At 52.0% G+C, this 27,870-nt stretch overlaps 17 protein-coding genes across 17 annotated transcripts; 11 read left to right on the top strand and 6 right to left on the bottom strand.

Moving 5' to 3' along the window:
- Positions 1–126: 126 nt before the first annotated feature.
- MGL_2390 (uncharacterized protein) lies at positions 127–1,041 on the top strand (the record flags this gene model as incomplete). The annotated part of the gene is made up of 2 exons (XM_001730542.1): positions 127–636; positions 679–1,041. 2 exons carry the CDS (start codon positions 127–129, stop codon positions 1,039–1,041), a joined length of 873 nt encoding a protein of 290 aa, XP_001730594.1.
- Positions 1,042–1,164: 123 nt separating this feature from the next.
- Positions 1,165–2,136, bottom strand: MGL_2389 (uncharacterized protein; the record flags this gene model as incomplete). Its single annotated transcript, XM_001730541.1, has 1 exon — positions 1,165–2,136. One exon carries the CDS (start codon positions 2,134–2,136, stop codon positions 1,165–1,167), a length of 972 nt encoding a protein of 323 aa, XP_001730593.1.
- Positions 2,137–3,117: 981 nt separating this feature from the next.
- On the top strand, positions 3,118–3,864 carry MGL_2388 (uncharacterized protein; the record flags this gene model as incomplete). Its single annotated transcript, XM_001730540.1, has 1 exon — positions 3,118–3,864. One exon carries the CDS (start codon positions 3,118–3,120, stop codon positions 3,862–3,864), a length of 747 nt encoding a protein of 248 aa, XP_001730592.1.
- Positions 3,865–3,891: 27 nt separating this feature from the next.
- On the bottom strand, positions 3,892–5,229 carry MGL_2387 (uncharacterized protein; the record flags this gene model as incomplete). The annotated part of the gene is made up of 1 exon (XM_001730539.1): positions 3,892–5,229. The coding sequence occupies one exon, from the start codon at positions 5,227–5,229 to the stop codon at positions 3,892–3,894; it is 1,338 nt and encodes a 445-aa protein (XP_001730591.1).
- A 639-nt stretch (positions 5,230–5,868) lies between these two features.
- On the top strand, positions 5,869–6,285 carry MGL_2386 (uncharacterized protein; the record flags this gene model as incomplete). The annotated part of the gene is made up of 1 exon (XM_001730538.1): positions 5,869–6,285. The coding sequence occupies one exon, from the start codon at positions 5,869–5,871 to the stop codon at positions 6,283–6,285; it is 417 nt and encodes a 138-aa protein (XP_001730590.1).
- A 693-nt stretch (positions 6,286–6,978) lies between these two features.
- Positions 6,979–7,566, top strand: MGL_2385 (uncharacterized protein; the record flags this gene model as incomplete). The annotated part of the gene is made up of 1 exon (XM_001730537.1): positions 6,979–7,566. One exon carries the CDS (start codon positions 6,979–6,981, stop codon positions 7,564–7,566), a length of 588 nt encoding a protein of 195 aa, XP_001730589.1.
- A 545-nt stretch (positions 7,567–8,111) lies between these two features.
- MGL_2384 (uncharacterized protein) lies at positions 8,112–9,545 on the top strand (the record flags this gene model as incomplete). The annotated part of the gene is made up of 1 exon (XM_001730536.1): positions 8,112–9,545. The coding sequence occupies one exon, from the start codon at positions 8,112–8,114 to the stop codon at positions 9,543–9,545; it is 1,434 nt and encodes a 477-aa protein (XP_001730588.1).
- Positions 9,546–9,843: 298 nt separating this feature from the next.
- On the top strand, positions 9,844–11,190 carry MGL_2383 (uncharacterized protein; the record flags this gene model as incomplete). The annotated part of the gene is made up of 1 exon (XM_001730535.1): positions 9,844–11,190. The coding sequence occupies one exon, from the start codon at positions 9,844–9,846 to the stop codon at positions 11,188–11,190; it is 1,347 nt and encodes a 448-aa protein (XP_001730587.1).
- Positions 11,191–11,441: 251 nt separating this feature from the next.
- Positions 11,442–12,920, top strand: MGL_2382 (uncharacterized protein; the record flags this gene model as incomplete). Its single annotated transcript, XM_001730534.1, has 1 exon — positions 11,442–12,920. One exon carries the CDS (start codon positions 11,442–11,444, stop codon positions 12,918–12,920), a length of 1,479 nt encoding a protein of 492 aa, XP_001730586.1.
- MGL_2381 (uncharacterized protein) lies at positions 12,913–14,217 on the bottom strand (the record flags this gene model as incomplete). The annotated part of the gene is made up of 1 exon (XM_001730533.1): positions 12,913–14,217. The coding sequence occupies one exon, from the start codon at positions 14,215–14,217 to the stop codon at positions 12,913–12,915; it is 1,305 nt and encodes a 434-aa protein (XP_001730585.1).
- Positions 14,218–14,935: 718 nt separating this feature from the next.
- Positions 14,936–16,009, top strand: MGL_2380 (uncharacterized protein; the record flags this gene model as incomplete). The annotated part of the gene is made up of 2 exons (XM_001730532.1): positions 14,936–15,010; positions 15,092–16,009. 2 exons carry the CDS (start codon positions 14,936–14,938, stop codon positions 16,007–16,009), a joined length of 993 nt encoding a protein of 330 aa, XP_001730584.1.
- Positions 16,010–16,039: 30 nt separating this feature from the next.
- On the bottom strand, positions 16,040–18,670 carry MGL_2379 (uncharacterized protein; the record flags this gene model as incomplete). The annotated part of the gene is made up of 1 exon (XM_001730531.1): positions 16,040–18,670. The coding sequence occupies one exon, from the start codon at positions 18,668–18,670 to the stop codon at positions 16,040–16,042; it is 2,631 nt and encodes an 876-aa protein (XP_001730583.1).
- A 530-nt stretch (positions 18,671–19,200) lies between these two features.
- MGL_2378 (uncharacterized protein) lies at positions 19,201–21,627 on the top strand (the record flags this gene model as incomplete). The annotated part of the gene is made up of 1 exon (XM_001730530.1): positions 19,201–21,627. The coding sequence occupies one exon, from the start codon at positions 19,201–19,203 to the stop codon at positions 21,625–21,627; it is 2,427 nt and encodes an 808-aa protein (XP_001730582.1).
- Positions 21,628–21,873: 246 nt separating this feature from the next.
- Positions 21,874–22,116, bottom strand: MGL_2377 (uncharacterized protein; the record flags this gene model as incomplete). The annotated part of the gene is made up of 1 exon (XM_001730529.1): positions 21,874–22,116. The coding sequence occupies one exon, from the start codon at positions 22,114–22,116 to the stop codon at positions 21,874–21,876; it is 243 nt and encodes an 80-aa protein (XP_001730581.1).
- A 416-nt stretch (positions 22,117–22,532) lies between these two features.
- MGL_2376 (uncharacterized protein) lies at positions 22,533–23,180 on the top strand (the record flags this gene model as incomplete). The annotated part of the gene is made up of 1 exon (XM_001730528.1): positions 22,533–23,180. The coding sequence occupies one exon, from the start codon at positions 22,533–22,535 to the stop codon at positions 23,178–23,180; it is 648 nt and encodes a 215-aa protein (XP_001730580.1).
- Positions 23,181–23,606: 426 nt separating this feature from the next.
- MGL_2375 (uncharacterized protein) lies at positions 23,607–24,395 on the bottom strand (the record flags this gene model as incomplete). Its single annotated transcript, XM_001730527.1, has 1 exon — positions 23,607–24,395. One exon carries the CDS (start codon positions 24,393–24,395, stop codon positions 23,607–23,609), a length of 789 nt encoding a protein of 262 aa, XP_001730579.1.
- A 1,794-nt stretch (positions 24,396–26,189) lies between these two features.
- On the top strand, positions 26,190–27,025 carry MGL_2374 (uncharacterized protein; the record flags this gene model as incomplete). Its single annotated transcript, XM_001730526.1, has 2 exons — positions 26,190–26,656; positions 26,695–27,025. The coding sequence occupies 2 exons, from the start codon at positions 26,190–26,192 to the stop codon at positions 27,023–27,025; spliced, it is 798 nt and encodes a 265-aa protein (XP_001730578.1).
- Positions 27,026–27,870: the final 845 nt, after the last annotated feature.

Raw genomic sequence — 27,870 nt, 5'->3', positions numbered from 1 at the left:
GCGAGTGGTGAGAAGTGGGAGTAGGGGGGGGGGGGCGGCTGGCGAGACTGAGAGCCTGGTTGGATATTTTAGTCATACACATGCATGCTGTCGTCGTAGATCCAAGTGCACCTACTTCACGCCACCATGGAGGCTGAGCATGTCGAAGAGGCACAGCGTGTGCATCCGGGCTTTGTGACGGCGCTACTTGCCGGTGCAGCTTCGGGACTGTCGGTAGATTTGCTGTTTTTCCCAGTTGACACGATCAAAACACGTTTGCAAAGTGCTGAGGGATTCTGGAGAAGCGGCGGCTTTGCGGGCGTGTATCGCGGCATGGGTAGCGTCGCTGTTGGCAGTGCGCCTGGTGCATCGATCTTTTTTGTCACATATGAAATGTCTAAGTCCATGCTTGCCCGCGTGATCGATCCCGACAACAGCATGGATGCGAAAATCTCTTCCCCAGCCGTGCATATGGCTGCAGGCACAATTGGTGAGATGGCTGCCTGTATGGTGCGTGTGCCGACGGAGGTTATCAAGTCTCGGCAGCAGACCTCTGCGTATGGTCGCATATCATCTTTCCATGCGTTCCGCCATGTCGTTGCACAAGAAGGGGGCCGTGGGTTGTATCGCGGCTACGGCAGCACAATATTCCGCGAGGTAGGTTGTACTGAGCGCGCCCATAGACCACTAACGTTCCAGATCCCCTTCACATGCATCCAATTCCCCTTGTATGAGTTCCTCAAGCAGCACATGGCCGGCTATAAACATGAGCCTACATGGTGGCAAGCTGCGAGCTCTGGCAGCATAGCTGGTGCCGTCGCCGCGGCTGTCACAACACCGTTGGACGTGATCAAGACGCGTATCATGCTTTCAAAAGTGACGCCTGGCACGCCCCATGGCCCAAGCGCACGCATTCTTCCTATGCTGTCGCATGTCATACAAGAGGGTGGGATTCGAGCGTTGTTCGCTGGTGTGGCGCCGCGCACACTCTGGATCGGTGTTGGCGGCGCTGTGTTCCTGGGCACTTTTGATGTTACGGCCAAACTCCTGGAAAGATGCTAGGTTGCGCAGAAAAATAAACATGGCCATGTCTACGAGAATGGCTATTGTCCTTTTACAACAGTGATCTGATCATGTACTGTGTCTATCATGAGCGAATAGGGCGAGGGACAGGCCCAAAATTGTCTATGACCGAGGGCCTTGAAATACATCCGTGTGCTGGTTCAGCTGCTCGAGAATGTGAAAAAGAAGCTTGTCGTGACCCCACTGTGCTTTGAATAAGACACCAACCGGTAAATGCACACTAGGGTCTTCATCCATCGAGATGGTGCGAGATGCAGGCGCCGAGAGCGCTGGCAGACCAGCCAGATTGGCTGCAAATGTGAGAACGTCAGCCGCATATTCGCTGCTAACGGGCTCATCGAGCCTGGGTGCCACACTCAGGGCCGTAGGCTGTACTACCACATCGACGCCGTGCTCTTCATTGCCTGTCGGCTCGGGCCACCGAAGATCTTGTGTGGACCAACACGCCTGGTATCCGCGCAGAATACCCTGACGAATGCGTGTCGCTACGAGATGGTGACTTTCCCAAGCTTCCGAGGTTAGTGCATATGTGCCTAGAAGTATGCGTCGCTTGACCTCATCACCAAAGCCATAGCTCCGGTTCTTGGCGATCTCGTCGTGAAATGTACTGGACGTGTGCTTCATGCGTGCGCCAAAGCGGATACCATCGAACCGGCCCAGGTTGCTGCTCGCTTCTGAAAGGGACAGAATATAGTATGCAGATACAGACTTTTTGATCGCGGGCACTGAAAGCGGCACGAGCGTAGCCCCCAGCGACTGCATGTGGTCCAATACATCATCGACAATATCGAGTGTGCGAGAGTCAACTTCCCTTGGATACATCTCTTTTACGATGCCGACACGCAATCCATCGAGACGTGATGGTATGCGGGCCAGGATTCGCTCAACTTGCGCATCCAGTCGAAGTCGCATGGCTTCATGAATGCATGTGGCATCTCGTTCATCTTCCAGAGCAAGCACATCAAATACTTGCCGCACATCGCCGATGTTTCTTGCGAGAATGCCAACAGTATCAAGAGTATCGGCATACGACACTACGCCCCATCGACTCAACATGCCATAGGAGGGTTTCATGCCATATACACCACAGTATGACGCAGGCACCCGCACTGAGCCACCGGTATCTGTACCAAGCGCACTGTAAGAAAAAGTCAGTCAGCCCATCATATACGTTTCTGGTCGCCATTATACACGTACACCCGACAAAGCCCTGCACTGACGGCAGCTGCAGCTCCGCCTGAGCTGCCCCCTGGCGCTCTCGGGCTGACTCGCAAGAAATCTGGATGTTGCTTGTCCTGATACGGCACAGGATTTGCCACAGGTCCATGAAACGAGTGCTTGTTGAGTGCGCCCATGGCAAACTCGTCACAGTTGTTTCTAGATGCGATGTAGGCGCCTGCATGGCGGAGTCGTTGGACAACCGTCGCGTCGTACGGTGCTTCGTAGTCGGCAAGCATGCGACTGGCACATGTCGTTCGTACGCCTTTCATCGATATGTTTTCTTTGACACTCACGGGCCAGCCAGCCAGCGGCCCTGACTCGCTCTCGCGTGCAGCTTGTGTCGACGAAGCCGGCTTCTCAAACACGTTCGTCAATGCATTATAAGGGTCGTAAGGACCATGCGCAAATGTGTAGGCTCGTTTCGTGGGTATGCAGCCCTTGTTTGCGCGACTACGCACGCTCCGTGCCCACCACATGTGTGTTAGGCCAACAGAGGCACTTTGTCTATGCCACAAAACGCGCGACAATTTCTCAAGTGGGGTTGAATTTCCCTGTTGCTTGGCGCCAGATCAGACAGGTCTAACGTACGTAGTTCGCCGGCCGCACGCACATGGACAAATGCTCAAACCACGTGGCATATTCGTCCAGCTTCCTGTGTCTTGTCCTTTACACAAAAGGTACTCTCTGCGACAAGCTGTTTCTCTCAACGATTTTCTGTCGCTTCTACATTGAATTTGTTATATTTCTTTCATGTCTGTGGCAACGCCATCCCTGGTGAGCTCGTTTCCTCTTGGATCGCGAGAGTGTGCGCGAGAAGTCCAAGTCTATATTCACATGTGTGAACCGTACGACCGGACGGTCAAGATATCCCTGGCTCGTTCAACGAGCTGTGCGACTCTCTATGACAGAATCACAGCTGTGCTCGGACGTAACTCTGACATTGTCCGCCTAACCTCGCGCGGTGGTCACTCTATTTGCCCCTCATACACTCTGAATGAATTGGCCGGTGTGTATCCGTGTGTCGATCTCGAACTTCGGGTCCGCCATCTCGGTGGCAAGGGCGGTTTTGGTAATATGCTGCGTGCCCAAGGCGGTCGAATGAGTGCGCGTGGGAAGCATGAGAGTCAAGATTCTTGTCGAGACTTGCAGGGGCGCCGTCTTGGCTCGATCAAGGAAGCCCAGCTTCTGGCTGAATATATAGCCAAGGAACCTGATCGCAAAGCTGCACTCGATGAGGCGCAGAAACGCAAGTATGCCAAGTTGGAGCGTATGCTAGGCCGTGAACCCAAGTCTATGGACGACTTTCAAGAGGCTGCTGAAAAGCTTGAGGAAGCGGGCGACTCATTGGATGCATCCCACGAGTCAGCGCCTTCTTCGTCAGCATCCGCGTCTGCGTCTGTGAATGAAACCAGGACCGCATCTGCGCCCAAGCGCAAGGAACGACTTGATGACCATGAGTATGTTGAACAAAGCCGAGAAATCGTCGACAATGTACGCGGTGCGGTAGCGGCAGCGATGAAAAAGCGCAAAGGTAAAAAGCGCGCTATTGACAACGTCGACAAAAAGGCCACTGCGACGTGATAACATATATTAAGCTCATGTCGGGTGCTATATTCCTGATCTGTGGGCTGGACGCGGCTTTGGTCTTGGTGACGAGGAGGCTGCCTTTCTCCTTGTTGGTAAAAACAAGCGTTGCTGGTGCCATACTTTTACTGGCACTACTTCGTCTGAATCACTTGACGAGGAGTCCTCCTGGTATGTTGTAGCGGGTGGGGTGCAATTGCGTGTCGACCGTCGGCGCACAGGCAAGGTCTGTTGTACATATTTCGATTGTGATCTTGCTCGTGATGATCCCCCGGGCACAAATGGATCGTCGTCATCCCGCTCCATTTTCTTAGCGCGTTTCGGCGATGCTCCAATCCAACTTCCGCTAGATCTCCGTGTATCGCTTACTGCCGACGCATCAGCTGCATCACTCGCATACATCGCCACGCCGAATTTTTGACTCTCTTGCTGTACTTGGATCGCATCCTCATATGTTGCTTGCCCTGTGCCACCCATATCATCTTGAATTAGCATGCACACAAGCTCGGGCAGAAGCACTTGATCCACAAATTCTGGCGCATCCAACGGTGCAATTTTGTCCAATAAAGTATCCTGCTTCAAATCCAAGGACGTCATGAGTGGGTCTTGCACAAAAGCCGCAAATAGGATGTCATGGAACAATTCCCAACCACGCTCGCCATAATATCCTGACTGTCGCTCATGAAACAAGTCAATTTGATGTACACTTGCGCTCATCTTCTTGCCCATAGCTTCGCGACGAGCTCGTGCTGCATGAAACCAACGGCTCTGTTCTGGTGCTATGATCCGGTCTTGTAGCACGCCCATATATCGGCTTTGCGGTTGGGTAATACGTCGGCGAAGTTGCCTGAAATCAATTTGCATTGGCCAGCCCTGCGATTTGCCGTGTGGGATTACATCTTGCTCATCCCGGTGCCGTTGGCACACTGCCAATGTGTCAGTGGGGCGAAGCACCGTTCCAGACTTTCGGCGTTGCTGCCAATATGAAATCATAGCAGACAATTCAGCGGATGGATTCTGCAGCTTTTCGTGACAAAATGGACAAGTGGTACTAGCTAGGGTCTTAGCTGGCAAGTCGAGGGTATCTTGTGTGCGTGGATGAGGGTTGGGAGCTTTCTCTCTAGAATTGGCTGTTCCAAATTCAGCTCTAAGTTCTTCGAAAACTTTCGACGACATGGATGAGCCCGCGCGCTTAGGCAAAATCAATTGTGTATTGGAGAACGGACGCGGCCTGCTGGGTGCCGACTCAGGGCGTTGCGTAGGTGGAATTGCGCTGCCGGCTTTGTCCATTGAGCTGGAAGTATTAGTGTAGTTCGCTACATTTATTTCATCGCCGTCAAGCGAATTGGTAGCATGATGCATAAGGTCAAACTACCGACCGCCCGTCCACAAACAATAACCACCTCTCGGAGCTACGTGGTAGGGAGGGGGAATCGTGTGTGGTGGAGGTCCGAGACGATTGTTGGATATACACGCCTCCATCTAGTAGCTTCATCTACCGGACATGGGACAAGTTGAGGGAACTGTGGTAGCAGCGAAATTCTGGTTCCTTCACGTCATCAGTGTTACCATGTCGTGGATAGCGCGCACAGGATGCGTTGCGACGCGTGCTATATTTATGCGTCTACCTGTACAAGTGACAAGAGTGTCTATTGCAATTCGCCCTGTGACCGTGGCGCCAAAGACATCATTTCCTGCTATGTGCCGACGTATGTGTATAAGGACTATATTTCAGCTCACCGACAGATTTTGCCACTGAAAAAGACAAGGGCGTGTCCTTACATGATCCAACTGAAGAAGAAGCTCAAAAGCTTTTAGAAAAAGGCACAGAAGCACTTGAGATGGGCGATATGGAATTAGCCAAGGTGCGCAAAGTGACAGAGCTGTGGCCAACCTATTACATTGCTAACACTAATAAAGACTCAGTATAAAAAAAGCGCAGAAGTGCATGAAAATGCATCAGCATACTACAATCTCGGAATTTGCCAGTATCAGGACCGTATGTATCACTTTGATGGATATATTTACGATAATGCAGATGACTTGGAAGGAGCGATTGCATCTTGGAATGCTGCGTTGCGGCTCGCGCCGGACAGTCCAGATGCACATACAAACCTAGCATCAGCCTACATCATGTCGAAGCCACCCCAAGCGGATAAGGCATTGGAACATTTAATAACAGCTGCGTCACAGAGCCCTGACGATGGCGAGATTCATTTCAACCTTGGCACAGTGCTTGAGGCTTGCGAGCAGTTAGAGTCAGCGATTGACGCATACAAGAAGGCTTTGAAGAATGGCGTCGATCGTGCAGATCAGAACGTTCGGAACTGTACAGCTAAATTGCTGTCGGCTCGTCTCGATGTCCAGCGTCAACAAAAAGAGATAGATGCCAAAAAAGCTGCTAAGGCTGACAAGTAGTGTAACGAATTTTTATCTTGAATCAGCATGCCCACGCGCCTTAAATATCTAGGGTATAGGTGTTTTTCTCAAACTGTCGTAAGCCATGCTGCCAGACGTGCCAACGTACCTCGGCCTCGAGCATGATTTGCAGTTGTTCCACCATATTGGTATTCACTAATACATGCGTCTCATCCAAGTCCATGATAATACAAGGCATTCGCTCGTCAATCGCTAGAATCATTTGTTTAACAGCTACGTCGCTGGTGTAAGCCGGCGTTCACATACCAGGTAATCAGCGCACCCGCATATGCTCTCATCTTACAAGCCCTGGGCTACAAAAGGGCGCTAGAATTTTGGGTCGTATAACCGGGAGAAAAAAATCGAGCAGTTTGACAGAGAGAGCTTGAATGACAAAACAATAGTTGAACCAGGTCCTGGTGAGAGTATTCGCTATGCTCTGCGCGAAGATGGAAATGTTCGTGCACACATTGGTTTGTGCTACGTATTCAAATTTCATGCAAGTGCCTCGTGGGCGCCCAAATCAATACCCGTACCTGTGATTAAATGTGGATCTGGACTCTACGCAGTCAAAATTTTGGCAATAGCATGACTGAAATGTGCGAGAGTGGCGTTCGTTCGCGCAGGTTTGAATGGGATTTTTCGCGGCTTTTAAACGGTAATACACTGTATGAAAATGCATACGCTATTGTCATGCTCAATACACCGATTCCACCTGAGCATGCTCACCTATTTTCACGTGTTTGGAATAGTGCTGCCATCCGCATTGTGGCGGACGGTGGGGCGAACGTTCTTCGCGAATTTGTTAAGTCATGGGACACATTTCAACGGCCGACACTCATATGTGGTGATTTAGATTCAATCAGCGCTGATACGCACAAGTTTTTTGTCGATCTGGGCGTATGTGTCAAGCGAATCGCGTCTCAAGACTCGACAGACCTGCAAAAGTCGATCCAAGCGTTAGAGCAAATGGAGGCAGCCAACAGTTGTAAAGCACCAGTTGACTCTACTTTCGTTATGCGCCATCCATTGGTCATCTATGGTGGACTTGGCAGTCGCCTTGATCAGTCCATGCATACACTACATGTGTTGGCGCAGCTCGCACCTGATGCGTCTTCGTCGGCGGCGGTTCCGTACGTACAAGTACATACGTCACCACTTCCTGATAGCACGTTGCAAGCACGGCCCGAAACAATCCTGATTGCCAGCAGCTGTGTTTCATGTTTATTGCCACCGGTACGTCTACCTCGACTCACTGACGTCGCACCAGGGCACGCATGAACTTATGCATGACCGCCGGATTTTGGGAAAGACGTGTGGTCTCTTACCTCTCGGTGTTTCGTCTGCCCGTATTTCCACCCAGGGCCTTGAATGGAATTTACGTATGTGAAGCACGTTTTGCGTCGTGATTACTGACCATTGGTACAGATGGAGAAACCACCTCACTTGCCGGCTTCTTATCAACATCAAATCACCTTGCGCCGGACAATGCGCAAGGCATAGTGCAAGTGACGACGGATGCACCTATCTACTGGACCGTCGAGCTCCAGCCCGATTCGCAAGCATGAACGTTCATGCCGGTACCCATGGTTCGAAAAGTGGGAATGATGAAATCAATAGAACTATTTGCGCGTTACATGTACATTTTTCGTGAAGAGGACTTCAATTCGCTCGGTTCACTTGTGGCACTCACGTGTGGAGCGAAAGAAGGGGAAGGGGATGGTTTCGGGACCCAGCCAATAGCAGCGAAATGAAATTCTCCAACAACAACCAACACACACCAGTTTTTATACGTGGGCGGGTACAGCGGTTGTTCTTAGGCGACAATGAGTGAGAACCAAGCTAAAGTTATTGCCTACATTGAGGAAAACCAGGCCAAGCTCATCGCAGGTCTCGCTGAGGCTGTAGAAATTCCTAGTGTTTCTGGCGATGCATCTTTCCGCGCGGAAGTGTACAAGATGGGAGCATGGCTTAAGAACCGACTCAGCGAGCTTGGCTGCGAGGTTTCATCGCATGATCTCGGGATGCAAGAGCTCGATGATCAGGAGGTGCAGCTTCCTCCAGTGATTGTGGGCTCGATTGGAAAAGATACATCGAAAAAGACGGTGCTTGTATACGGTCATTACGATGTGCAGCCGGCGCTCAAGTCGGACGGATGGAAGACGGAGCCATTTGAGCTTGTACACGACAAAGAATCCGACCGCTTGTATGGTCGAGGCTCCACGGATGACAAAGGCCCGATTCTTGGCTGGCTCAACGTGCTCGAGGCACACCAGGCTCTCGGCTTGGAACTGCCTGTCAATCTCAGGTTCTGTCTAGAAGGCATGGAGGAGAGCGGTTCTGTGGGCTTGGAAGACTTTGTTGTACAGAATAAAGACAAGTTGTTCCACGATGTTGACGCGGTGTGTATTTCCGACAACTACTGGCTCGGTACGAACAAGCCCTGCGTCACCCATGGCTTGCGCGGCATTGCATACTTTAAGCTCTTGATTAGCGGACCGGCACACGACCTGCACAGCGGTGTGTTTGGCGGCGTGGTCCATGAGCCGATGACCGATCTTGTCCGTATCATGTCGTCGCTTGTCTCGCCACAAGGCAAGATTCTGGTGCCTGGCATCGAAGAACAGGTGGCACCGCTTTCAGATGACGAGCTCAAAGTGTACGATGCGATGGAATTTAGTATTTCTGATATCGACAACTCGACGGGCAGCAAGTCGACCATTAGCGACAAAAAGAGCGATGTGCTCATGGCTCGTATGCGGAACCCTAGTCTAAGCCTGCATGGTATTGAGGGTGCATTTGGAGAGCCGGGCTCTAAGACGGTCATTCCTCACAAGGTTACTGGCAAGTTTTCGATTCGCCTTGTACCCAACATGGAGCCATCCAAAGTTGTGGAAGCTGTGCAGAAGCACGTTGAGTCCGAGTTTAGCAAGCTGAACTCGAAGAACACAATGAAGCTCATACCAGACCATCCTGGCAAGCCATGGTGCACTGACCCGAAGCATTGGAATTACGAAGCTGCATTCGCTGCCACAGAAAAAATATACGGCGTGCGTCCTGATCTGACAAGAGAGGGCGGCTCTATTCCCATCACGCTCACGTTTGCCGATGCGCTCCAGAAAAATGTGCTTCTCCTTCCTATGGGCCGCTCAGATGATGGCGCTCACTCGACCAATGAGAAGCTCGACTTGTCGAACTACATTAAGGGTACACAGCTTCTTGGCACATACTTGTACGAAGTTGCAGCGGTGTCAGAATAGGTACCTTTTCGGTTATCCGATAGTGAAAAGTTTATTACATGCAAGTTCCAAGCGATCAGTGAACTGAAGAGATGAGAAGTGGGCATGTACACGCATGTTCTTTGGATGACACACGTTGGTAATTCGAAATCCATGCGTGAACGATGTCAGTCCTCGATCATGTCCTCGACTCATCAAGCGTTTTCGAAGTGTCAAGAGCAACTTGATCGATTCATTCTTTGCACTTGATCATGTCTTGACAAGTACCTGTATAGATGTATAAAGAAGTAAGCATCACAACTAATGGTCAGACGCGCTCATGTCCTTGATTCGACGTGTCTATCATCCTGAGGGCATTGGCGAAACAGCACAGACTATGGTTCGACGACCGGATCCTGACCCCAGCACATCGGAAGGGAATGGATCCGCCACAGCTCTGTTTCAAGCAAACGACCAGAAGCACACGCGTGTGGCTAAAGAGGTCGAGGGCGATGTTCCACCAATCATGGACGAGGGCTCGCTAAGTGCACTAGAGTCTTGCCCCCAGAGAAATTTACCACAGACATGCTTTGCAAATACAGAAGATGATTTTGAAGAATATAACCTACATGCCATCACGAATGAGCCTGATGTCACTACTATTTTGCATCAAAGTAGAATTGAGCACACAAGCTGGTGCTTTGCCGATTCTGATTCAATACCGGCTATGATTTCAAGTCCTGGAAGCGAAATCCAACAGACCATGTCTCTGCTCAAAGCAGAGGAGTACGAGCGCCAAATCCTTTGTTGCCAATTCTGCACATCAGGTGTGGGTCTGGCAGAGTCGTTGGGCCTCTCGCCGAACCTGGTAGGCCAAGCGCCTCCCTCGCCACCGCCCGGCACCCCCAGCGACGAGATGTCGGTCCACGAGGTGCGCAGCTCTGAGGAGCAGCTTTATACTGTCGGACAATATGAACGTGTCACAACACCATCTCCATCACCGCCACTTTGTCGCGATTCGCTTCAAGCTCTGCGACTTTTATCCAGCCAATCCATTTTGGATGTTGACGTACCCATAGAGACGTCTGAGCGCACCGCGTTCACAACGCCTTCATTCGACATAATCAACGAATGGCGCAAAGCCTTTGGGGCCTTCAAAAGGTACACGCCGCCTCTAACGCCGCAGCACACGCCACCACATCTCCGTCCTCAGCATGAAGAGCCGCCACACAACTCTCCGCAAGTGTCGCTGTACGAGATGCCTTATCATTCACAGCGCCACTCCTTTCAGCAATCACCGTTGATCAAAGAAGCAACGGGAGAGTCGGAGCCAGCAGGTCCGGACCCATTCGATGATCTCGGCGCAAAGAACCACGCGACACCGTGGCACAAAGCTCGATCACATCGAGCTTGGTGCCCCTGGGGTCGGACCCGGTCAAAGTCATCCCCATGCGAGCGACAGCCAATCTCATCATATCCAGAAATACACACGTGTGAGCCATTGAGTATGACATGGTCACGGCACCATGCTCAGGCAGCCATGAGGCACGCAACGACACCCGAACAAGCGCCACGACGTGTTCGGCGTCAAGTGTCGACAGCTATGTTTTCGCGTACATGGAGAACATTTCTTGATCGAGCTAGAGGTCGATATAGCACAAGCGATGCAATATCGAATGCTACGTAATTGCGAGAAGCACTCAAATCCTAATACTGCTCTCAGTCTTAGCAAGGACCCAGTAGCCTATCAATCTTGGCATTGGCATTCGTGCTTATGCATGCCAACAAGTGTGGAGGTATACATTCGCCGACCCCTCCCCCGTCACCCCACGCACACACCCTTGATTTCGCCGCCTGACCGAAGAAAACGGAGGGAGCAGTAGGACAAACGACGCGCGTCCTAGACAAGCATCAGAGACTCGTGTCTGTGCCATCACCATGCAGTATGATTACCTAGGCAATCGGCACACACTGGATCTCACGCATGTACAGTATAGTCTAGATGATCCATGGGGCCCATACTGGGCTATTGTGACACTTTCGCCGGTGTTGATACTCGCTGTCTATATCGCAGCATTCCTGCAGCGTCGTGAGACAATTTATGTCAACGTTTTTTTGGGACAAGTATTGTGCGAGGCAGTCAATTCTCGTCTCAAAAAGCATATCCAACAACCTCGTCCAACGAACATTCTTGGGACGGGCTATGGCATGCCGTCATCACACGCTCAGTTCTGTGGCTTTTTTTGCGCTTTCTGGGGCATTCATATTCTCGCACATTGGCCGAAACACCGTGCTCGACTAGCCCGTGGACTCTACCTAAGGCAGTTCGAGCAGTTCTTATCGCTTGTTTTCATTATTCTCCTGACTGTTCTGACGTGTTACTCGCGGCATCGTCTCATGTACCACTCTCCTGCGCAGATCCATGTCGGACTGTCGACCGGCCTAGCGATTGGTGCTCTATACTACATGCTCACGGAGTACTTACTTCGCACATCTTCCATCTTGACCAGATGCCGCGTGGCATTTTACCGAAGTCTCCCGAGTCGGCTTCTGCGGCTGCGTGATGACTGGATCGTGTGGCCACAAGGTCCTGCGGAAGAAACATACACATGCTGGCTGCATTCACTCAACAAGCCTGTAACAAAGGACCATGCTGTGGATGCATCGCATCCTGCCCACCTCCGCATGCTCTTACTGGCTTTACAAGAAGCAGATCACTGTGACTCGGTCCCCACCGCCTTTTCGGTGGGGTGTGTGATTGCTGTAAATGGAACCGAGCTCTGTCGTGAACTTCCTGAGGTTGACGAGCCCATGGAGCCGCTTCTGTTGACGACTGGCTACTCACGCGAACTGCCTGGTAATACACATGCAGAGGAATGTGCAATGGAGAAAATCGCACGCCATTGTGCACGGACGCCACATGTATACAATATAGCGGAAGCGCGCCAACGGGAGCCCTTGGAACTTGTTCTTTACACGACAATGGAGCCATGCTCTGAGCGACTGAGTGGGAATTTGCCATGCGCACAGCGAATTCAAGCATTCAATCAAAAGGCTCCAATGACATCTGCGTTTTGGCTTGCGAAAATTGCACAAGACGCGAATGGGGCCGTTTTGCGCACAGATCTCGACACGACACTACGTCCCTTGCGTATCTCACTTGTGATTCAGGGCGTGCGCGAGCCGGACGACTTTGTAAAATGTCAGTCTTCACGGATTCTGCGCTCAGCCGGCATCGATGTCCTGTCTGCAAGCCCAGATGGTTCGCCATCAGCCTTGGGTCTTACCTGCCCGAATCTGAGCTCCATCCCCATTCGCGTGATGGCCAATAATCCAAAGGCATGGCTGGAGGATGCGTGCTTGCGCATGGCACGCAAGGGACACGCTGCCTCAGACGACTCTTCGCCGGCTACGTAGGCCGCCGTCGCGGACCCAACGCGACGGTTCCCTGCGTGCTGCTATGTATCCAAAGCGAATCCGAAACGGCTGTGTGCTTGTGTGGACTTATGCGAGAATGTGGCTGATTCATGGTTGGCCACGAGCCACCTGGCATAGGGAATTCGTTGTCGTCCATATCATATGTGAGAGAGGACAAGAATGCCTGACTAGGTGAAGGTGTGGGCGCCGAAGACTCGGCCCTGGGCTTGAGCGAGATCAGTGTAGGCGCAAACTCTGAGCTGGCAGACAAGTGTGGATCGGTCTCAGTCTCGAAACTCGCTGCCACACCCGCATCCGTATTCGCGCCCGCGCCGACGCCTGTCGCTCTTTTCCTTTTTGCTCCGGCGTCTGGCGTTTCGGGCACATGGTGGCCTTGACGACTGCGACTAAGCGACATACACTCATTTATAGAACGCTCACGTAGAGGCGATGCTGATGCGTCTCGTTCGTGCTCAAGTTGAAAGACTCTTGATCGAAGACGATCTGATGTTTCACGTTCAGACCGCCGCTTGCTTTTATTTGAGGCCAAGGCCGCTTGGAGGGCACGCATTTGATCAGCCATACTCTGGTTCTTGGCGCGTGTCGCATGAAGCGCGTCAGCCATATCTGAAGCACGCTCCTCGGCAGCACGCGCACGATCCTCTGCTTCCGATGCGCGTTGCATGGCTGCTTCTTCTGCCAGAGCCGCCTTTCGAATAGCCTCGGCACTTTGACTTTTGGCACAGGCGATGGCTTCCTGCGTGCGCATGGCCTGGGCTTGTTGCTCTTTTTCCATAGACTGGCCACGACGTTCCAATGCGTCGTGCTGCTCAGCAAGCTCGCGCTTTGTTTGAGCGGCGTGCTTGAGCTTGTGCTTAAGAGAAGTACGCTCATGCTCAAGTTTCTGGCGTAGGGTATCAAGATGCTGCTGCTCATTACGCAACTGAACTTGCCGCAAATGTACCTGGCGATTGTTTTCATCCAGTGATGAAGTACGCTGGGCCAATTCGCGCGAAAGACGCTCTGCATGCACGACTGCCTGCGTCAAAGCTTGCATGGCATTGTGCATATGTTGTTCGGCCAGCGCATGTTGCACTAGACCTCGATGACATGTTCCTATGCGATGCGATGCTTTCGACATGGCAGAGCTTTGCAAGCCATAAGCTGCCATGGCATAGGCCTGCATACTAAAAACCCAATCACGCACAGACGCTAGAAGACCACCATGCGCGCCATTGCATGCAGAAGGATCTGCAGAGTGTGAGGCAACATACTGGCCGAAATCCAAGTCGTCCATCGGCCAAAGAGGAAGAACAGATGATGATGTTGCTGGCGCCTTGCAAAGTGGACAGCCGGAAGGCAATGCGGAGTGATTTCGCGTTGATAGCCAATCCTGAATGCACGCATGATGGAATATATGACCGCAAGGAAGCGCTGCAGGTCGATTCTCTTGTGTGTATGTATCTAGACATATGCTGCACCCCATCAGCAGTACACTGGCTCGTTACACGTGCGAAAAGCGAGCGCAGCCCAGCCTTACTTCCGCGAGAACGATCTTAAAAAAATGAACGCGTCAAGAGTCGCGTTAGATTAGGTGGGGGGCTTGTCTCGAGCGATTGCTAGGTGCATCGCGTGTGGAGGTGTATGTGTGTGTGAATTCAGGCAGGATCCACTCCACTCATTGATGGCTAGGAGCGCGGACAACAGTGGAGGTATATCATCACAAAGCGTGCAACAGCAAAGAGCGCACACATTTTTTTTTGTCATTTCGCTATTTCGACTGTTCATCCACTCATCTCAGCTAATAGGAGCAGGCACACGTGGTATTCCAGCCAATTATCCGCAGACATGTACGTAACGAAGATGACGACCGGCCTTGGTTGCCCACACCCGGTTTGTTAGGCTTGTCACTTGGGTAATTCTGATCGTTCCCCACACCAGGTGCATCAGAGACGTGGGACGCTGTGTGTGTGTGACGTGTGCACATAGACATGCAAGGGTCCTCGAGAAAGCAGATGACCCAGCGACACCGGAACAGCTGGGACTATGTGCTGCGGAGTGGACTCGCTGGTGGCGTCGCAGGATGTGCAGTACGTATGGCGGCAGACATGGTCCAGATGCGCTGTGCACGCATGGAGCCACAAACAGCTTAGACTGACATGAAATAACAGGCAAAGACAGCCATTGCGCCACTGGATCGTGTGAAGATCTTGTTCCAGGCAAGCAATCCCGACTACCAAAAGTACAGTGGACGATGGCTTGGTGTGGTGAATGCGATGGACAATATCGTCAAGCAACAGGGCGTCATGGGCTTGTTCCATGGCCATAGTGCGACGATCCTACGAATATTCCCATACGCGGCAGTCAAGTACATGGCATTCGACATGTTTCGCCTCGTGATGATGCCGACACCGCGCGACGAGACCAGTCTGCGACTTTTCTTAGCCGGATCCATGTCGGGTGTGCTGAGCGTGTTTATCACATATCCGCTTGAACTTATTCGTGTGCGTCTAGCTTTTGATACCAAAACAAAACCGCAAGCTGGAAGCTTGCGCAACATTGTCACAAACATATACCATGAAGGAGCGGAAATCGTCACGAATGATGGCTCACACAAAAGCACGCTTCTCAACCGCATGCCCTTGCTGAAATTCTACCGCGGTTTCGGAGCCACGGTCATGGGTATGATCCCATACGCAGGCACCTCGTTCCTTGTGTTTGGACGCACCAAGGCCTGGCTCTATACGGTTCTGCTGAACAAGGATACGCAAGGGACGCCGCTCTCGGAGCATCCGCCACTCTTTGACCTCAACCGCACCGTCGTCGATCTTACGGCTGGTGCTCTAGCAGGAGCCATATCCCAAACGGCTTCATACCCATTTGAAGTCATTCGACGACGACAGCAGGTCGGTGGCTTACTTCACCCTAGCCGCATGATGGGATTCACTGAAACGGTGCGATGGATTTACACAACACGCGGCATCCTTGGATTTTACATTGGCCTTGGTATCGGCTATTTGAAAGTCGTCCCTATGACAGCAATTAGCTTTGCTGTGTGGTCAGAGATGAAATGCATTTTGGGTATATAGTTGTTGTATCATGTAGAAAATATTGACAGCTCACTGTGTTGTCCGCGGACGTCGGGCTACGCCCAGTGTTCGGGGACGCTTGGATCCCACGCGCAAGGAATGTGGTTCTGCCGAAGTTGACGAGCCGAGTGTCGGTGATCGAAAAGATGTGCCAAGCGACGAAGACGTCGAGTGGAGGGTATGCAATGACGATACAAAGCCCTGACCAGCAGGTTTGGGTGTGAGGGATCGCGCGGATGACACGGGACGGGCATTGACTTCGCGAGAGGTACTTGTCCCAAGTCGGGGCCACTTGCGGACTTCGGCATTCGTGAAAGAATCCGTTCTGGGCAAAGTGCTAGGCCATGGAGCACTTGGTGTGCCACTTGGTATTTGCGCACTGATGCGGCGATACTGCTGGCCGGTAGGTGACGTTGCGAATGCCTCCGCTAGCTCGTTCAGGCGTTCTAAGGTAATGGGTGAGCGACTGAGTATGCTGGCTGTAACACCAAGCCATGCATGTGTGAAGGGAGGAGAGACGTGACTCCACGATTCATCGGACATGGGTTTCTTGTCCAAGGGAACATGACCACCATGAGCTTTCGATACAAGGGGGGCAAGAAAGGGTGAGAGTTGTCGGGATGACCATTCACTCATAACAAGGCGGCGGTGCGACCACGACAGGATCAAGTTGGTCTGTGCTCGGGTCATGGCGACATAATAAAGCCGACGTTCTTCACGACGTTCCTCAGGCGTTGTCGAGCGGTAAAATGGATAGATACCATCCTCGCTAGCGGGCAAAAATACCACAGGCCATTCCAGGCCCTTGGCTGCATGACACGTACTGATGGTAACCATAGCTGGCGGTGAGCCTTCCTGAACCCCTAAATCCGACGCCAGCGCACTCGACTCGAGAAACGCTGATAAAGGTGTTGTTGCAACCTCCTCGTCAGCATGGACATTGTCAACGATGTTGTGGACGCTGAACTCATTCGCGTCCTCAGGCCTATTCTCACTGACACGAGCTCGCTTGCGCACTGGTTCGCCATGATGCGACGGCGGCGACTGTGGCGGCAAATCGATCGAAGAGGCAAAACTCACCAGTTCCTGCACATTTTCCCAGCGCGAATCAAAGTCTGGGTCAGGGCGCAAATGTTCCTCGTATCTGGTGAGCTTGAGCACGAGATGTAGCAAGTCTGCAACAGAGCTGCCGTTCTCCGCTGCATTGCGAAGTTCTTGAATCGTCTGTACAAACTGAGAGACACTTTTGACAACAGCTGGACGCATGCCGTACGCAGCGGCAGGAGACACTCGTTCCAAGTACGTGAGAAGTGGGACCTGCTCCGCTTGGGCAGCAGCAAGCAGAGCTTGAACACTTTTTGTACCAATCCCACGTTTAGGTACATTGAGAATGCGCAAGACACCGGGCGTGTATGCAGGGTTTTCAGTCACGACCAAGTACGCGAGCAAGTCCTTGATTTCTGCACGGTCAAAGAATCGCAAGCCACCGAGGATTCGGTATGGAATGCCGTGGCGCTGAAGCGCTGCTTCCAATGGTCGGCTCTGAGCGTTGAATCGTAGAAGAATGCTGATGTCGGCAAACGTCAGTAGTCCGCCAGTGCACTGGACATGGCGAAGGATTTCAAGCGCAATATATCGCGCCTCTTCGTCGGCATCATGGAAGGCACGCAAAACCACCGGCGCACCCTGTGCATGAGACGTGTAAAGACCCTTTTGGATTCGCAGTTTATCCTGTTGCATGACAGACAAAGCAGCATCAAGAATAGAAGGCGTGCTGCGAAAGTTTTGCTCGAGCAACACACGCTGGACACCTGGAAAGTCGGTTCGCATGCGTTCAAGGTGACTCACGTCTGCGTGGCGCCAGCTATAAATGCTCTGGTCCGGGTCACCAACAATGCTGACGCATTTATTGCCAGCTGACATGTGGCACATGAGCTCATACTGCACGGCATTCGTGTCTTGAAACTCGTCGACAAGCACATGTTCAATATGATCAAGTGAAAGGAAGGGATGCTCGCGGAAAAGTTTGACGCCATACATTAGCAGGTCGTCAAAGTCAAGTGCATTATGAGAAGCAAGGCGTGACTCATACTCCGCATAAATCCGGCATACATACGTATGTTCCTCGTGCATGGCTGTGCCTGGTGGATATTTGGACATGGAGCGCCATTGTACGGCATTCATGCATCGTGACTTGGCGCGTGAAATAGCAGCGATCGCAGTCTCAGGCTTCACGCGCACATCGTCGGAAGCCATGTCAGCATCAAAGTCTGCGCATATATCCTTGATGATGCGCTTGGCATCATCTGCATCGGCTATGGTGAACTGACGCGATAGACCGATTCGCTCGCCCCAGCGGCGCAGGAATCGCGCACATGTAGCATGAAATGTACCAAGTATAAGCATTCGCGTGCGTTCTTCACCAATAAGCGCCTGAAGGCGCGAGCGCATCTCTGCTGCTGCCTTGTTGGTAAATGTGACGACGACGCATTGTGACGGAGGAATCGGCTTCCGATCAGGAGCGCCTTGCACGAGCCAAGCCACGCGCGTCGTCAGCACACGTGTTTTACCTGAACCAGGTCCTGCTAGGATCTGTAACGGACGCGATGCATCGGATGTGACGGCTGTGCGCTGAGCATCGGACAGACCACTTAGCATCATAAACAAGCCTGAATCAGCAAATCACTATTTTGTCGCGAATTTGTTAGTTCCTTCTCTTCCTGTGATCCTTGATGATTGTTCGAGACGGCGCTTTTCTCACATGCAGAATGACTTGAGGCCTGATATTAAATTGTGAGGGATAAACATTCGACAATTATGCGTGCTGTGTAGGGGGCAGGTGGACTTTGCATTACATAATGCATCCGCATCCACACGTCCGATTCTTGCTCTCCTTGCTTACAAGGCCCATTCTCTCGCGTAAGAACGATGGACACATTCAATTTGGGTTGAGACGTGCGAGCTGCGAAACCTTTCGGCTCCACACACATTGGCCCACCCACTAACAAGCAGCAAAGTTCCAACTTGCGTGACGAAAGAAGAGGTGGAGAAAGATCTACGCACGTGGCGCCATTTCCCACACGCCCTCTCCCTGTCTTGTAACTACTGCTCAGTCAGGTCGGATGCGGGACGACGGGAAGAGGGACAGCCCCAGCCCGAATCAGGCACACGACCAACGTGGTCCAGTTTCCATGACATCGCATGAGTCGCATGAGAATGGCAATATTTCATCCATGCTTGAAACTGCCGGCATGGCTTCATCTGAGGCTAGCGCTATAAGTCGCACAGATCTCAATAGCGAGCGTACGAAAGAAGACGCGGAACGCAAGCCAAACAGCGCTTCACCGACTACATCTCCAGTACGCCATGCAGATCCCAAGCTATCTGAAAATTCGTTTAAACACACACTTTCTTACGTTGAGGAAGATTTTCGTCGCATGCTCTCGATTCTGCCGATACCTCTGCATCAAGTTGTACCCAAATTCGTCGTTAAATTAGCAGCGCGTATGCTGTTCCGCGCCCGTTTGTTAGCAACGGACTCGCTCTTTGATTTTACTATTGTGTTTCTCCGTTTGATTGTGGTTATATTCTTCCGTGAGGTCCAGCCGCGCTCGTCATGGCGTATTCCTCGGGCGGGCCCCATTATCTTTGTTGTTGCGCCACACCACAACCAGTTCCTGGACCCGCTGATCCTTGCTTCTGAAGTACGCAATGCTGGTCGTCGTGTTTCTTTCTTAATTGCACACAAAAGCACGAAGCGGCCATTGATTGGACGCTTCTCGCGGATGCTCAAGTCAATTCCTGTCCGCCGCGCAGCCGATGATGCCAAGGTTGGTAGCGGAACAGTGACTGCTCACCCATCCGGTGATGAGACACTGCTGTTGGGTATCAACTCTGAATTCACAAAGCAAGCGCAGGTTCGCGGCCACGTTGTGTTGCCAAAGTCGACAGACTACGCAATGGCAGAAGTGGCCGAAATCTTGAGCGACACAGAACTGCGTTTAAAAAAGCCATTTCCTGGCGACGCAGCATCCGAGGCATTGCGGACCCAGGATAACGAAGATCCATCGAAGGTCATCGGCACGACGTACAAGCTGCAGCCGTACGTGAATCAAGCCGAAATGTACGCTAGTGTGTACCGCCAGCTGTCCGATGGTGGCTGTCTGTGTATTTTTCCTGAAGGAGGCAGCCACGACCGGACAGATTTACTCCCGCTCAAAGCCGGTGTCGTTATCATGGCGCTGGGTGCGATGGCCAATGACCCCAACCTTAATGTTCATATCGTGCCAGTTGGACTGAGCTACTTCCATCCGCATCGATTCCGTTCGCGTGCTGTCATAGAGTTTGGTATGCCCATCAACGTACCAAAAGACCTCGTTGAGCTCTTCGAACATGGTGGCACATCGAAGCGCCAAGCCATCGCATCTATGCTCGACATCGTTTTTGACGGATTGAAGAGCGTCACTGTGCGAGCGCCAGACTATGAAACGTTAATGGTGATTCAAGCAAGTCGGCGTCTTATGTCCCTGCCAGGCCAGCAACTGAGTCTAAGTGACAAAGTGGAGCAGAACCGGAAGCTCATTATGGGCTACATGCAGTTCAAGGACCACCCAAAGGTCGTCGCGCTGCGCGAATCGGTGCTGACGTACAATAAGCACTTGAAGCAGGTGGGCATCCGTGACCACCAAGTGGAGCGTGCGAACCGGTCTGTCCTTCGAAGTCTTGCTTTGCTGCTGTATCGATTGGGTCTCCTTGTCGTATGGAGTGGATGCGCATTGCCAGGCACAATTTTGAACCTTCCCATCATCATTTTTGCCAAGATCGTTAGCAAGAAAAAGGCGAAAGAAGCCCTTGCGGCATCGCAGGTCAAGCTGTTCGGTCGTGATGTACTTGCAACTTGGAAGGTCATTGTCACACTCGTTGTCGCACCTATTTTGTATGCGTCGTATGCCGTGGTAGCCACGACACTTGCTTATCGCTCGAACTCGTTGCGCTTGATTCACAAACGTCTAATGCCGCTGTACGTGATGCTGGGCATGCCGGCCATCTCGGTCGGTGTGATCAAAATGAACGAGGTGGGCATAGATGTGTACAAGTCGCTGCCGCCTCTTATTGCATCTCTGTTGCCAGGCCGACGCCGAGTGATTGATCAAATCCAGCAAGAGCGTATCAATCTTACGGCCCAACTTCACTCGACGATCGCTGAGCTGCGACCTGAGGGCTGGAACTACACCGACATTGCGCGTGGCTCGTACACGGCAAAAGCACCCCCGATTCGCGAAGAGCTCGAGCAAATGATGTACGATGGACGTCCACTAGACTCAACAGGCGGTCATTCTCTTTCGCATCCAATGAATGTGATGGACGAGTGGCTCTTTGGCTGGTCTTCATCGCGTCGGAAGGGTGACTGGGGTGGTCACCGTGCCGAGGTGGTTGAAAATGATCTTGGCGCTAACTATGAAGACGCTCTGCAAGTATATGAACACGAAACTGATGAAGCACACCGTCTAACAAGGGACAATCGTGGCAAGGAAAAGCGCCGAACACGATCGCAAGATTACCGCGAAAGACGTCAAGCTGCACAACTCTCACCTAGCTCACGTAAAGACTCGTCATAAAACACCATAGAGGAAAATGCAGGATGAATTTCCCTATCGGCCTCGTTTCTCTCTGATTTCATTTTTGGTCAAAAACGAAACATAGATAAAAAAAGGTGAGGATTCGTCCGCACTCGACCTGTCACATATCAACGAGCCAGAAAAACAGCCTGTTGGACTGATCATACAATCTCGCGTTGTTTTGCTAAATCCCCAGCCTCTCTCCCTCCTCCGCTCCTTTCTCGTTCTGTGTTCTTCGTCCCCATCTTATGACCGAATTTCAAACGGCATCGGAAGTGTTGACGTGGATATGTCATGGTGCTTGATAAACATGACATCGACATTATCGACACGAGCCTCCCGAGGTCCAATGTGAAGATAGTCGCGCAGACGTTCCACGTGTTGCGTAGGACCAGCGGCCTCGCCACTCACGGAACCGTCCGGCTCATTCCTCACCCAACCACGTAGGTTTAACGCATGTGCCTGCTGCAGCGTGCTTTTGCGAAACATGACGCCTTGTACGGAGCCAGTCACTCACCATCAGCCGAAACTACACGTACCTCGAAAGTAGATGTACGACGACATGATCGTTCAAGACAATCCAAACGGCCTGCGGACGAGAAGAGTCTGGCGAAACCCAACCAAAATGTCTGTGAGAAAGGAAGTGCCACACGCGTCGGTTAGTTCTTACACACGCAAGAACGCCTTTGATAGGCCACTATACTTGTCACTCTGTCATTCGCTTAGTCATCTATGACGCGTTGCGCGCGCGCCTTGTGTTGCATTTGCGAATCACGCAAACTGGACGCAGCAACGCACATTCATCTGCGTATGTATATATATCTCCAGTCCGGTCGGCTGACACGTTGAGACAGACGGACTTTTTCAGATAGTGCCTGTAAGCATTCGTCCAATTCTCAAGCAGGATGAGCATATCAACTCCACGGCGTGCATCAACGCCGATCCGTGGGGTATCGAGTGGTTCATTCACAGTCACAAGGGCCCAGTCTGATGCACCCACACCCTTGTCTTTCCTGCAGGATGATGCCCTACCGATTCTCGTTGAAGAAACTATGACGCTGCACGACAATTTTGCTCAAATCGCCGAGATCCAACATGCGATGACGGCCTTCAATGAAAGCTTTGCGGCCTTTCTCTACGGCATCAAAATGAACGCTTTTTGTGTTGAGTGGCCTGAAGCGCCTACAGAAGCGACGCTCCGTGCGCACAGAAGCCCAGTGTCCATGACACCGAGACTTGCCCCAGTGGCAGCTACAGCTACAGCTACAGCTGCGGCGACAACCGCAGGAATGGACGTAAGTTCACCCTATGATGACGGTGCACTCGGCGATCAGACGTACACGACAGATGTCGATGCCGACATCCCATCACCACCGCGTGCTCACGCTCCCTCGAAAGGACCCACCATGTCGAAAGGGCGAGTGCCGCCACCTTCACAAAAAGCGTCCATGACACGACCGAGAAAAGCTGCTTCCTCGCAGGCATCGAAACGACTACCCGCTGCTGTGCAGAAGAAACGTGCTGTGAGTACTCTGTGGTCCATGTCAACGTAACTGACATCACTAGGCTTTTGCAGACGACATAATCGATACCATGCCACTTGAATATCGACAAGGCGATCCGGTATGTCACGGACTTTGGCTGACTCCCTTGCAGAAGCAACGTGCGCTCCTCCAACACATAATTTTCGCGCTGCTGGACGCAAACGATAAGGGTATTCGAGGTAAGCTACAATCATTCAAGCTACGACTAGGCTTGGCCTGGTACAAAACAACCACTAACGACAGTCGCGGATGTGGCCAAGTCACCAGAGTGGCCTGCGGGCAAAGTAAACAAAGCTCTAATTGCTCTGCTCGCAGCGAGTCATGTTGTTCGTGTATCTGACAATGGAGTAGTGTACCGATGGAATACACAAAAGCATCCCACAAGACCTTGATGTTTTGCGCGTGGCCTTTAGCTGCAAGTCTTCTTCCTGCTCCTCAAAGACCTGCGTATCGGAGCCAGCTCTCTACTTCCTTGATAAGACCCTCCTTCTCGGACCACTTGTCGGCTAGTACTGTCGCATTCCGCGATGGGACTACGTCATCCCAGTTATTCGCCTCAGCTTCCGACGATGGGATCAGCAAGACAGGCGTCCCTGATGGCCAGTCGCCCTTCGAGAGTGCATCTTTGGACATTGGATGGAGCATGACAAGACCCGACATAGGGCCACGCGTACTTGTAAACAAGCCACCATGTCCGAGGTACGAAGGCACAGCAGTATCAGCAAGCTGGCGCAGGAATAGCACGGGCTGACGCTGCAAAGAGCTTAGCCGCACTTGCGACGCAATCTGCTCAGCAAGAAGTTCAGCCTTGCACTTTCCTTCATCATGTTCAGATGGCACTTCTACCCTCATGTCGATGCAATCGTAGCCAGCTTCACGGAAGTACATAATCCACGACTGCCACGCGTCCCGGCTCACGCTCCATTCGCTCGAGCTCACAAACACAAGTGTGTACGGCTGCTTCGTCATAGCTGCCGGTGAAGCCTCGCGCAGAATTGATGCGCTTTCACTTGTCCCAAGCACATCTGAAATATTCTTCATTGAAAACAGGCTCATGAGTGAGAAGCCCAATGATGCTGTCGTCGTGAGCGGGCGCACAGCCTTCGGCGCAGAAGCACGTGCGCCTCTCATACGCATGTGTGACGAAAATGCTCGGATGGACAAGGATGAGCGCTGCATCCGCGCAGCAGATCCAAATAGACGAGGTACGCCAAACATGGACATGATGATCAAATGTATCTGTGCTGTGACAGGCGTGAAAAAAGGGCTTGACTTAAGTTGGGCGAGAGGAGCGGGGCAGATCCCTGTGAGAAGAGCCTGGGCCAGGCGCGGCGCGGCGCAGCTGAATAAGCGACAGACGGTGACACGTGGAGAAGCATGACAAATGCCCCATCTTGACATCAAAGTGTAGTTCAAAGCATCTGGACCTGCTCCAGATGGTCCGTGCATACGCCACTTGGCATTCCACGTCCCAGGTGGATCTTTGTTGACGGAACAAGCTTGCTTTGTTCTAACGACATGGTGGCAATGTCGTGTCTGTGCACAACAAAGTAGAGGAGGAAAAGTACATATATGTATACATATAGGGAATATGAATGGCACTTTCCTAGAGAGTGTGATTTTTATGTGCCGGAACGCTTGATGTTTGTACGGATTGTCATTCCACCAGTGTTCCAGCTTCTCGGACTCCTCCTAGTAATCATTTCATTCTTGAGCCCAGTGCCGTACCATGGATCAAGCATATCGTTTTTTTACTTGAGTCCTGCCCCATTAATACCTGGATCGTCGTCTGACAATGATTCAGAATCGAGATCACAGCAGCTACAACCTACGGCCATGCCCAGTGATGCGCCCAACATGACCGAGGCAATGGCGACGACACTTGATCGGCGCAAAGACATCGGACACGAGATGTCTAGCATTACCACGTCAGACATTGAGTTTCGGATTGGACTGCTTGGCTCTTGCTTCACAGATGCGAGTGCTGCGAGACATTGTACACCCTCGAGTATGCAGCCGAATCTCGGAGTGTCAATGGCTAGATTCTGCGCCTGGCCTAGAATTGGATGTCGACAGTCTTCCAACTACATGGACATTGTACCCGCCATTAGCTCTTATTGCATGGCTTTTGATACTGGTCACCACAGGAGTTCATGTTCCCCGTGTATTTGTGTGGGCTATCCCCAAAGAGGATGATGCGCCCTTCGCAACGTTTTCTGCTTCTTCTTCGAATCGCAACGTACTTGCAAGATATTGGTGCCCCTACTATTGCTTATTGACATGATCGCTCTGCGTGTGTATGTCGCTCGAATCATTGACTCATTCAACCGCGATAATGGTGAACAAACGCTGGGCGAGGCGGCTCTCTCGCATCAGCGCGAAATGTCAATGCCCCTCATCATGCATGCAAACACAGGGACCGGATTCAGTTGTATCTGTTTTAGTGCCACGTTCTTCCTCATTCTGTCGTGGCTTGAGCGACGACGACTTCGTAATGAGAAACCATCATCGCCTACGCCTCGAGTGCGTTTTTATGATCCTGAATCGCAGAATGAGAAGCCAGCTCGGGTTTGGGACACACTTTTGTGCACGTCAGTCGCAGATGCGATGGCGCTGCCATCGACAAAGAGAGCAAACATGAATATATCAGCTCCTACGGCGATCGTTTCGCCATCCTCGGATCAAACTGCTTCATTCGAAATGCAGTCACACAGCACGACTTCGTTGAATGAAAAAGATTGTGACCCAGTACACACACACAGCATATAGAATGAGGCCAATGGCTATGGATTGAATTATGCCAGGAAACGCAAGGAAAGATGTAAATGACCACTCTATCTGCGTGCACCCACAGTTGATACCACGTCTCGACATTCCCACTGCCCCAGCATCCGCTTTATACTCGTGTTCTGACACTCGTGAGCCCGATCGCAGCTGACAAAAAGTCGCCCGTGACTGAAACAACACAACTCCACGGACAAAGTGTAAGACAGAGAGCGCCCTTCCCTCATTGACATCATGACGGACAAAAAAGTGGTACTAGTAACCGGAGCGAGTCGCGGTATTGGACTTGCAGCCGTTCGTCGGCTCGTTTATGGCACGCCTTCCATCCCTGCCAGCAGGGTCGTAACGCTGTCGCGCACGCTCACAGAGGACCTTGCGGCATTGGCACGTGAGAAGCCAGACGACCTTGTGACCGTGCAAGGCGACGTCACGAGCGAAAAAGACAATTTGTCTGCGCGAGATGAGGCACTGAAGCGCTGGGGTAGGCTTGATGCACTTATTCTGAATGCGGGTATTGTTGATCATCAAATGTGTGCGGACTTGACGCCGGAGCGATTCCTGCATGTGCTCAATGTGAACACAGTATCCCTGGCTCTCACAGTGCGTATTGCACTTCCAGAGCTTCGTAAATCGCATGGATCTGTTGTCTTTGTGAGCAGCGGTTCAGCAACGAGCAACTACTCCTCATGGGCTGCGTACAAGTAAGTGTGGATTAGGATGGGACTGACGTGTATCTCAGTGCCTCAAAAGCTGCTATGAATGCATATGCGCGAACGCTCGCAAATGAGGAGTCGGACATTGCATGTTTCTCTATCCGACCCGGTGTCGTGGATACTGACATGCAAGTACTGATTCGATCGACAGACCAAATGCCTTCGGCACAGCATGCCAAATTCCTTGGTCTACACAAGGAAGGCAAACTGGTCCCAGCAGACAAGCCGGCTCAGGTTCTTGCAGCCCTGGCAACCAAGGGCACTCGTTCGTCACCGACGCTTCCAGACGGCACGCATCCCGGGGCATTGGGTGCATTCATGTCGTGGGACGACCCGGTGTGCCAAGACCTTGTGTAGCATGCCAATGGAATGGGACATCGCAAAGCAGGACCGCTAGAATCAAATGTCAATTAAGACCTTTCCTCTCAGTGGCAAGAACCTCTGCCGACACTAGCACCACATAGTTTCCCTACGCGCCTGTGAAGGATCCAGGCACTGAGCGTACACGACTCCATCGACGACTTCTAGTTTGCATCAGCCCCAACACTTGCTCAGTCGTCGCTACAATGACAGCTTACACCATCGACTTCCTCCCACTTTCACGACTGTCGTGATTCTTTAGCCTTCCCCTGCACCTCCAGGTTTTGCCTTTGTTCAGGATTAGCTGGTTCTTCGCAGACAAGTTGTCGCAGCAATGGGTAGCCATAGGGGACCTGCACCGCACGCCGTGTACCGGACATGGCTTCAGCAGGCGCGCCTACTTGCACACACATGGGGCGATCCACACCTATATGAAGCGCATGCTTTTTTTGCCCGGCGACATATGAAGCGATTGCATCGGCACACGATGCACGAAAATCGTCGATGGGACACGGCGCACCAGCGTATCAGGCAACTAATGCAAGCAAATGTCGGCTGGCCACACGGTGTGGTCCGCGCACTGGAACAAGCCTACGGCCGCCGTGGCCGATTTCGACATGAGCTCTTATCTACAATAAAGCCACCGCAGCCGTCCCCACCATACATGCACGACAACGCACGATACCCACGGCGGCTTCGGAAACCGTTTATTTCACAAACACTTTCTGCGCTTTTGCTCTCATACGTGTCGCATCGCGGTTCCGCGCCACGAGAAGGTGCGATGAAGTGTCCACCCAAACTTGCGACGGCGCTGGAATCGATCAACAAGATCCCCGGGCGCA

The sequence above is a fragment of the Malassezia globosa genome (genome assembly GCF_000181695.2).
Source record: "Malassezia globosa CBS 7966 chromosome Unknown mgl_sf_5.2, whole genome shotgun sequence".
NCBI lineage: Eukaryota > Fungi > Basidiomycota > Malasseziomycetes > Malasseziales > Malasseziaceae > Malassezia > Malassezia globosa.
This window is presented reverse-complemented; position numbering and strand designations above follow the sequence as displayed.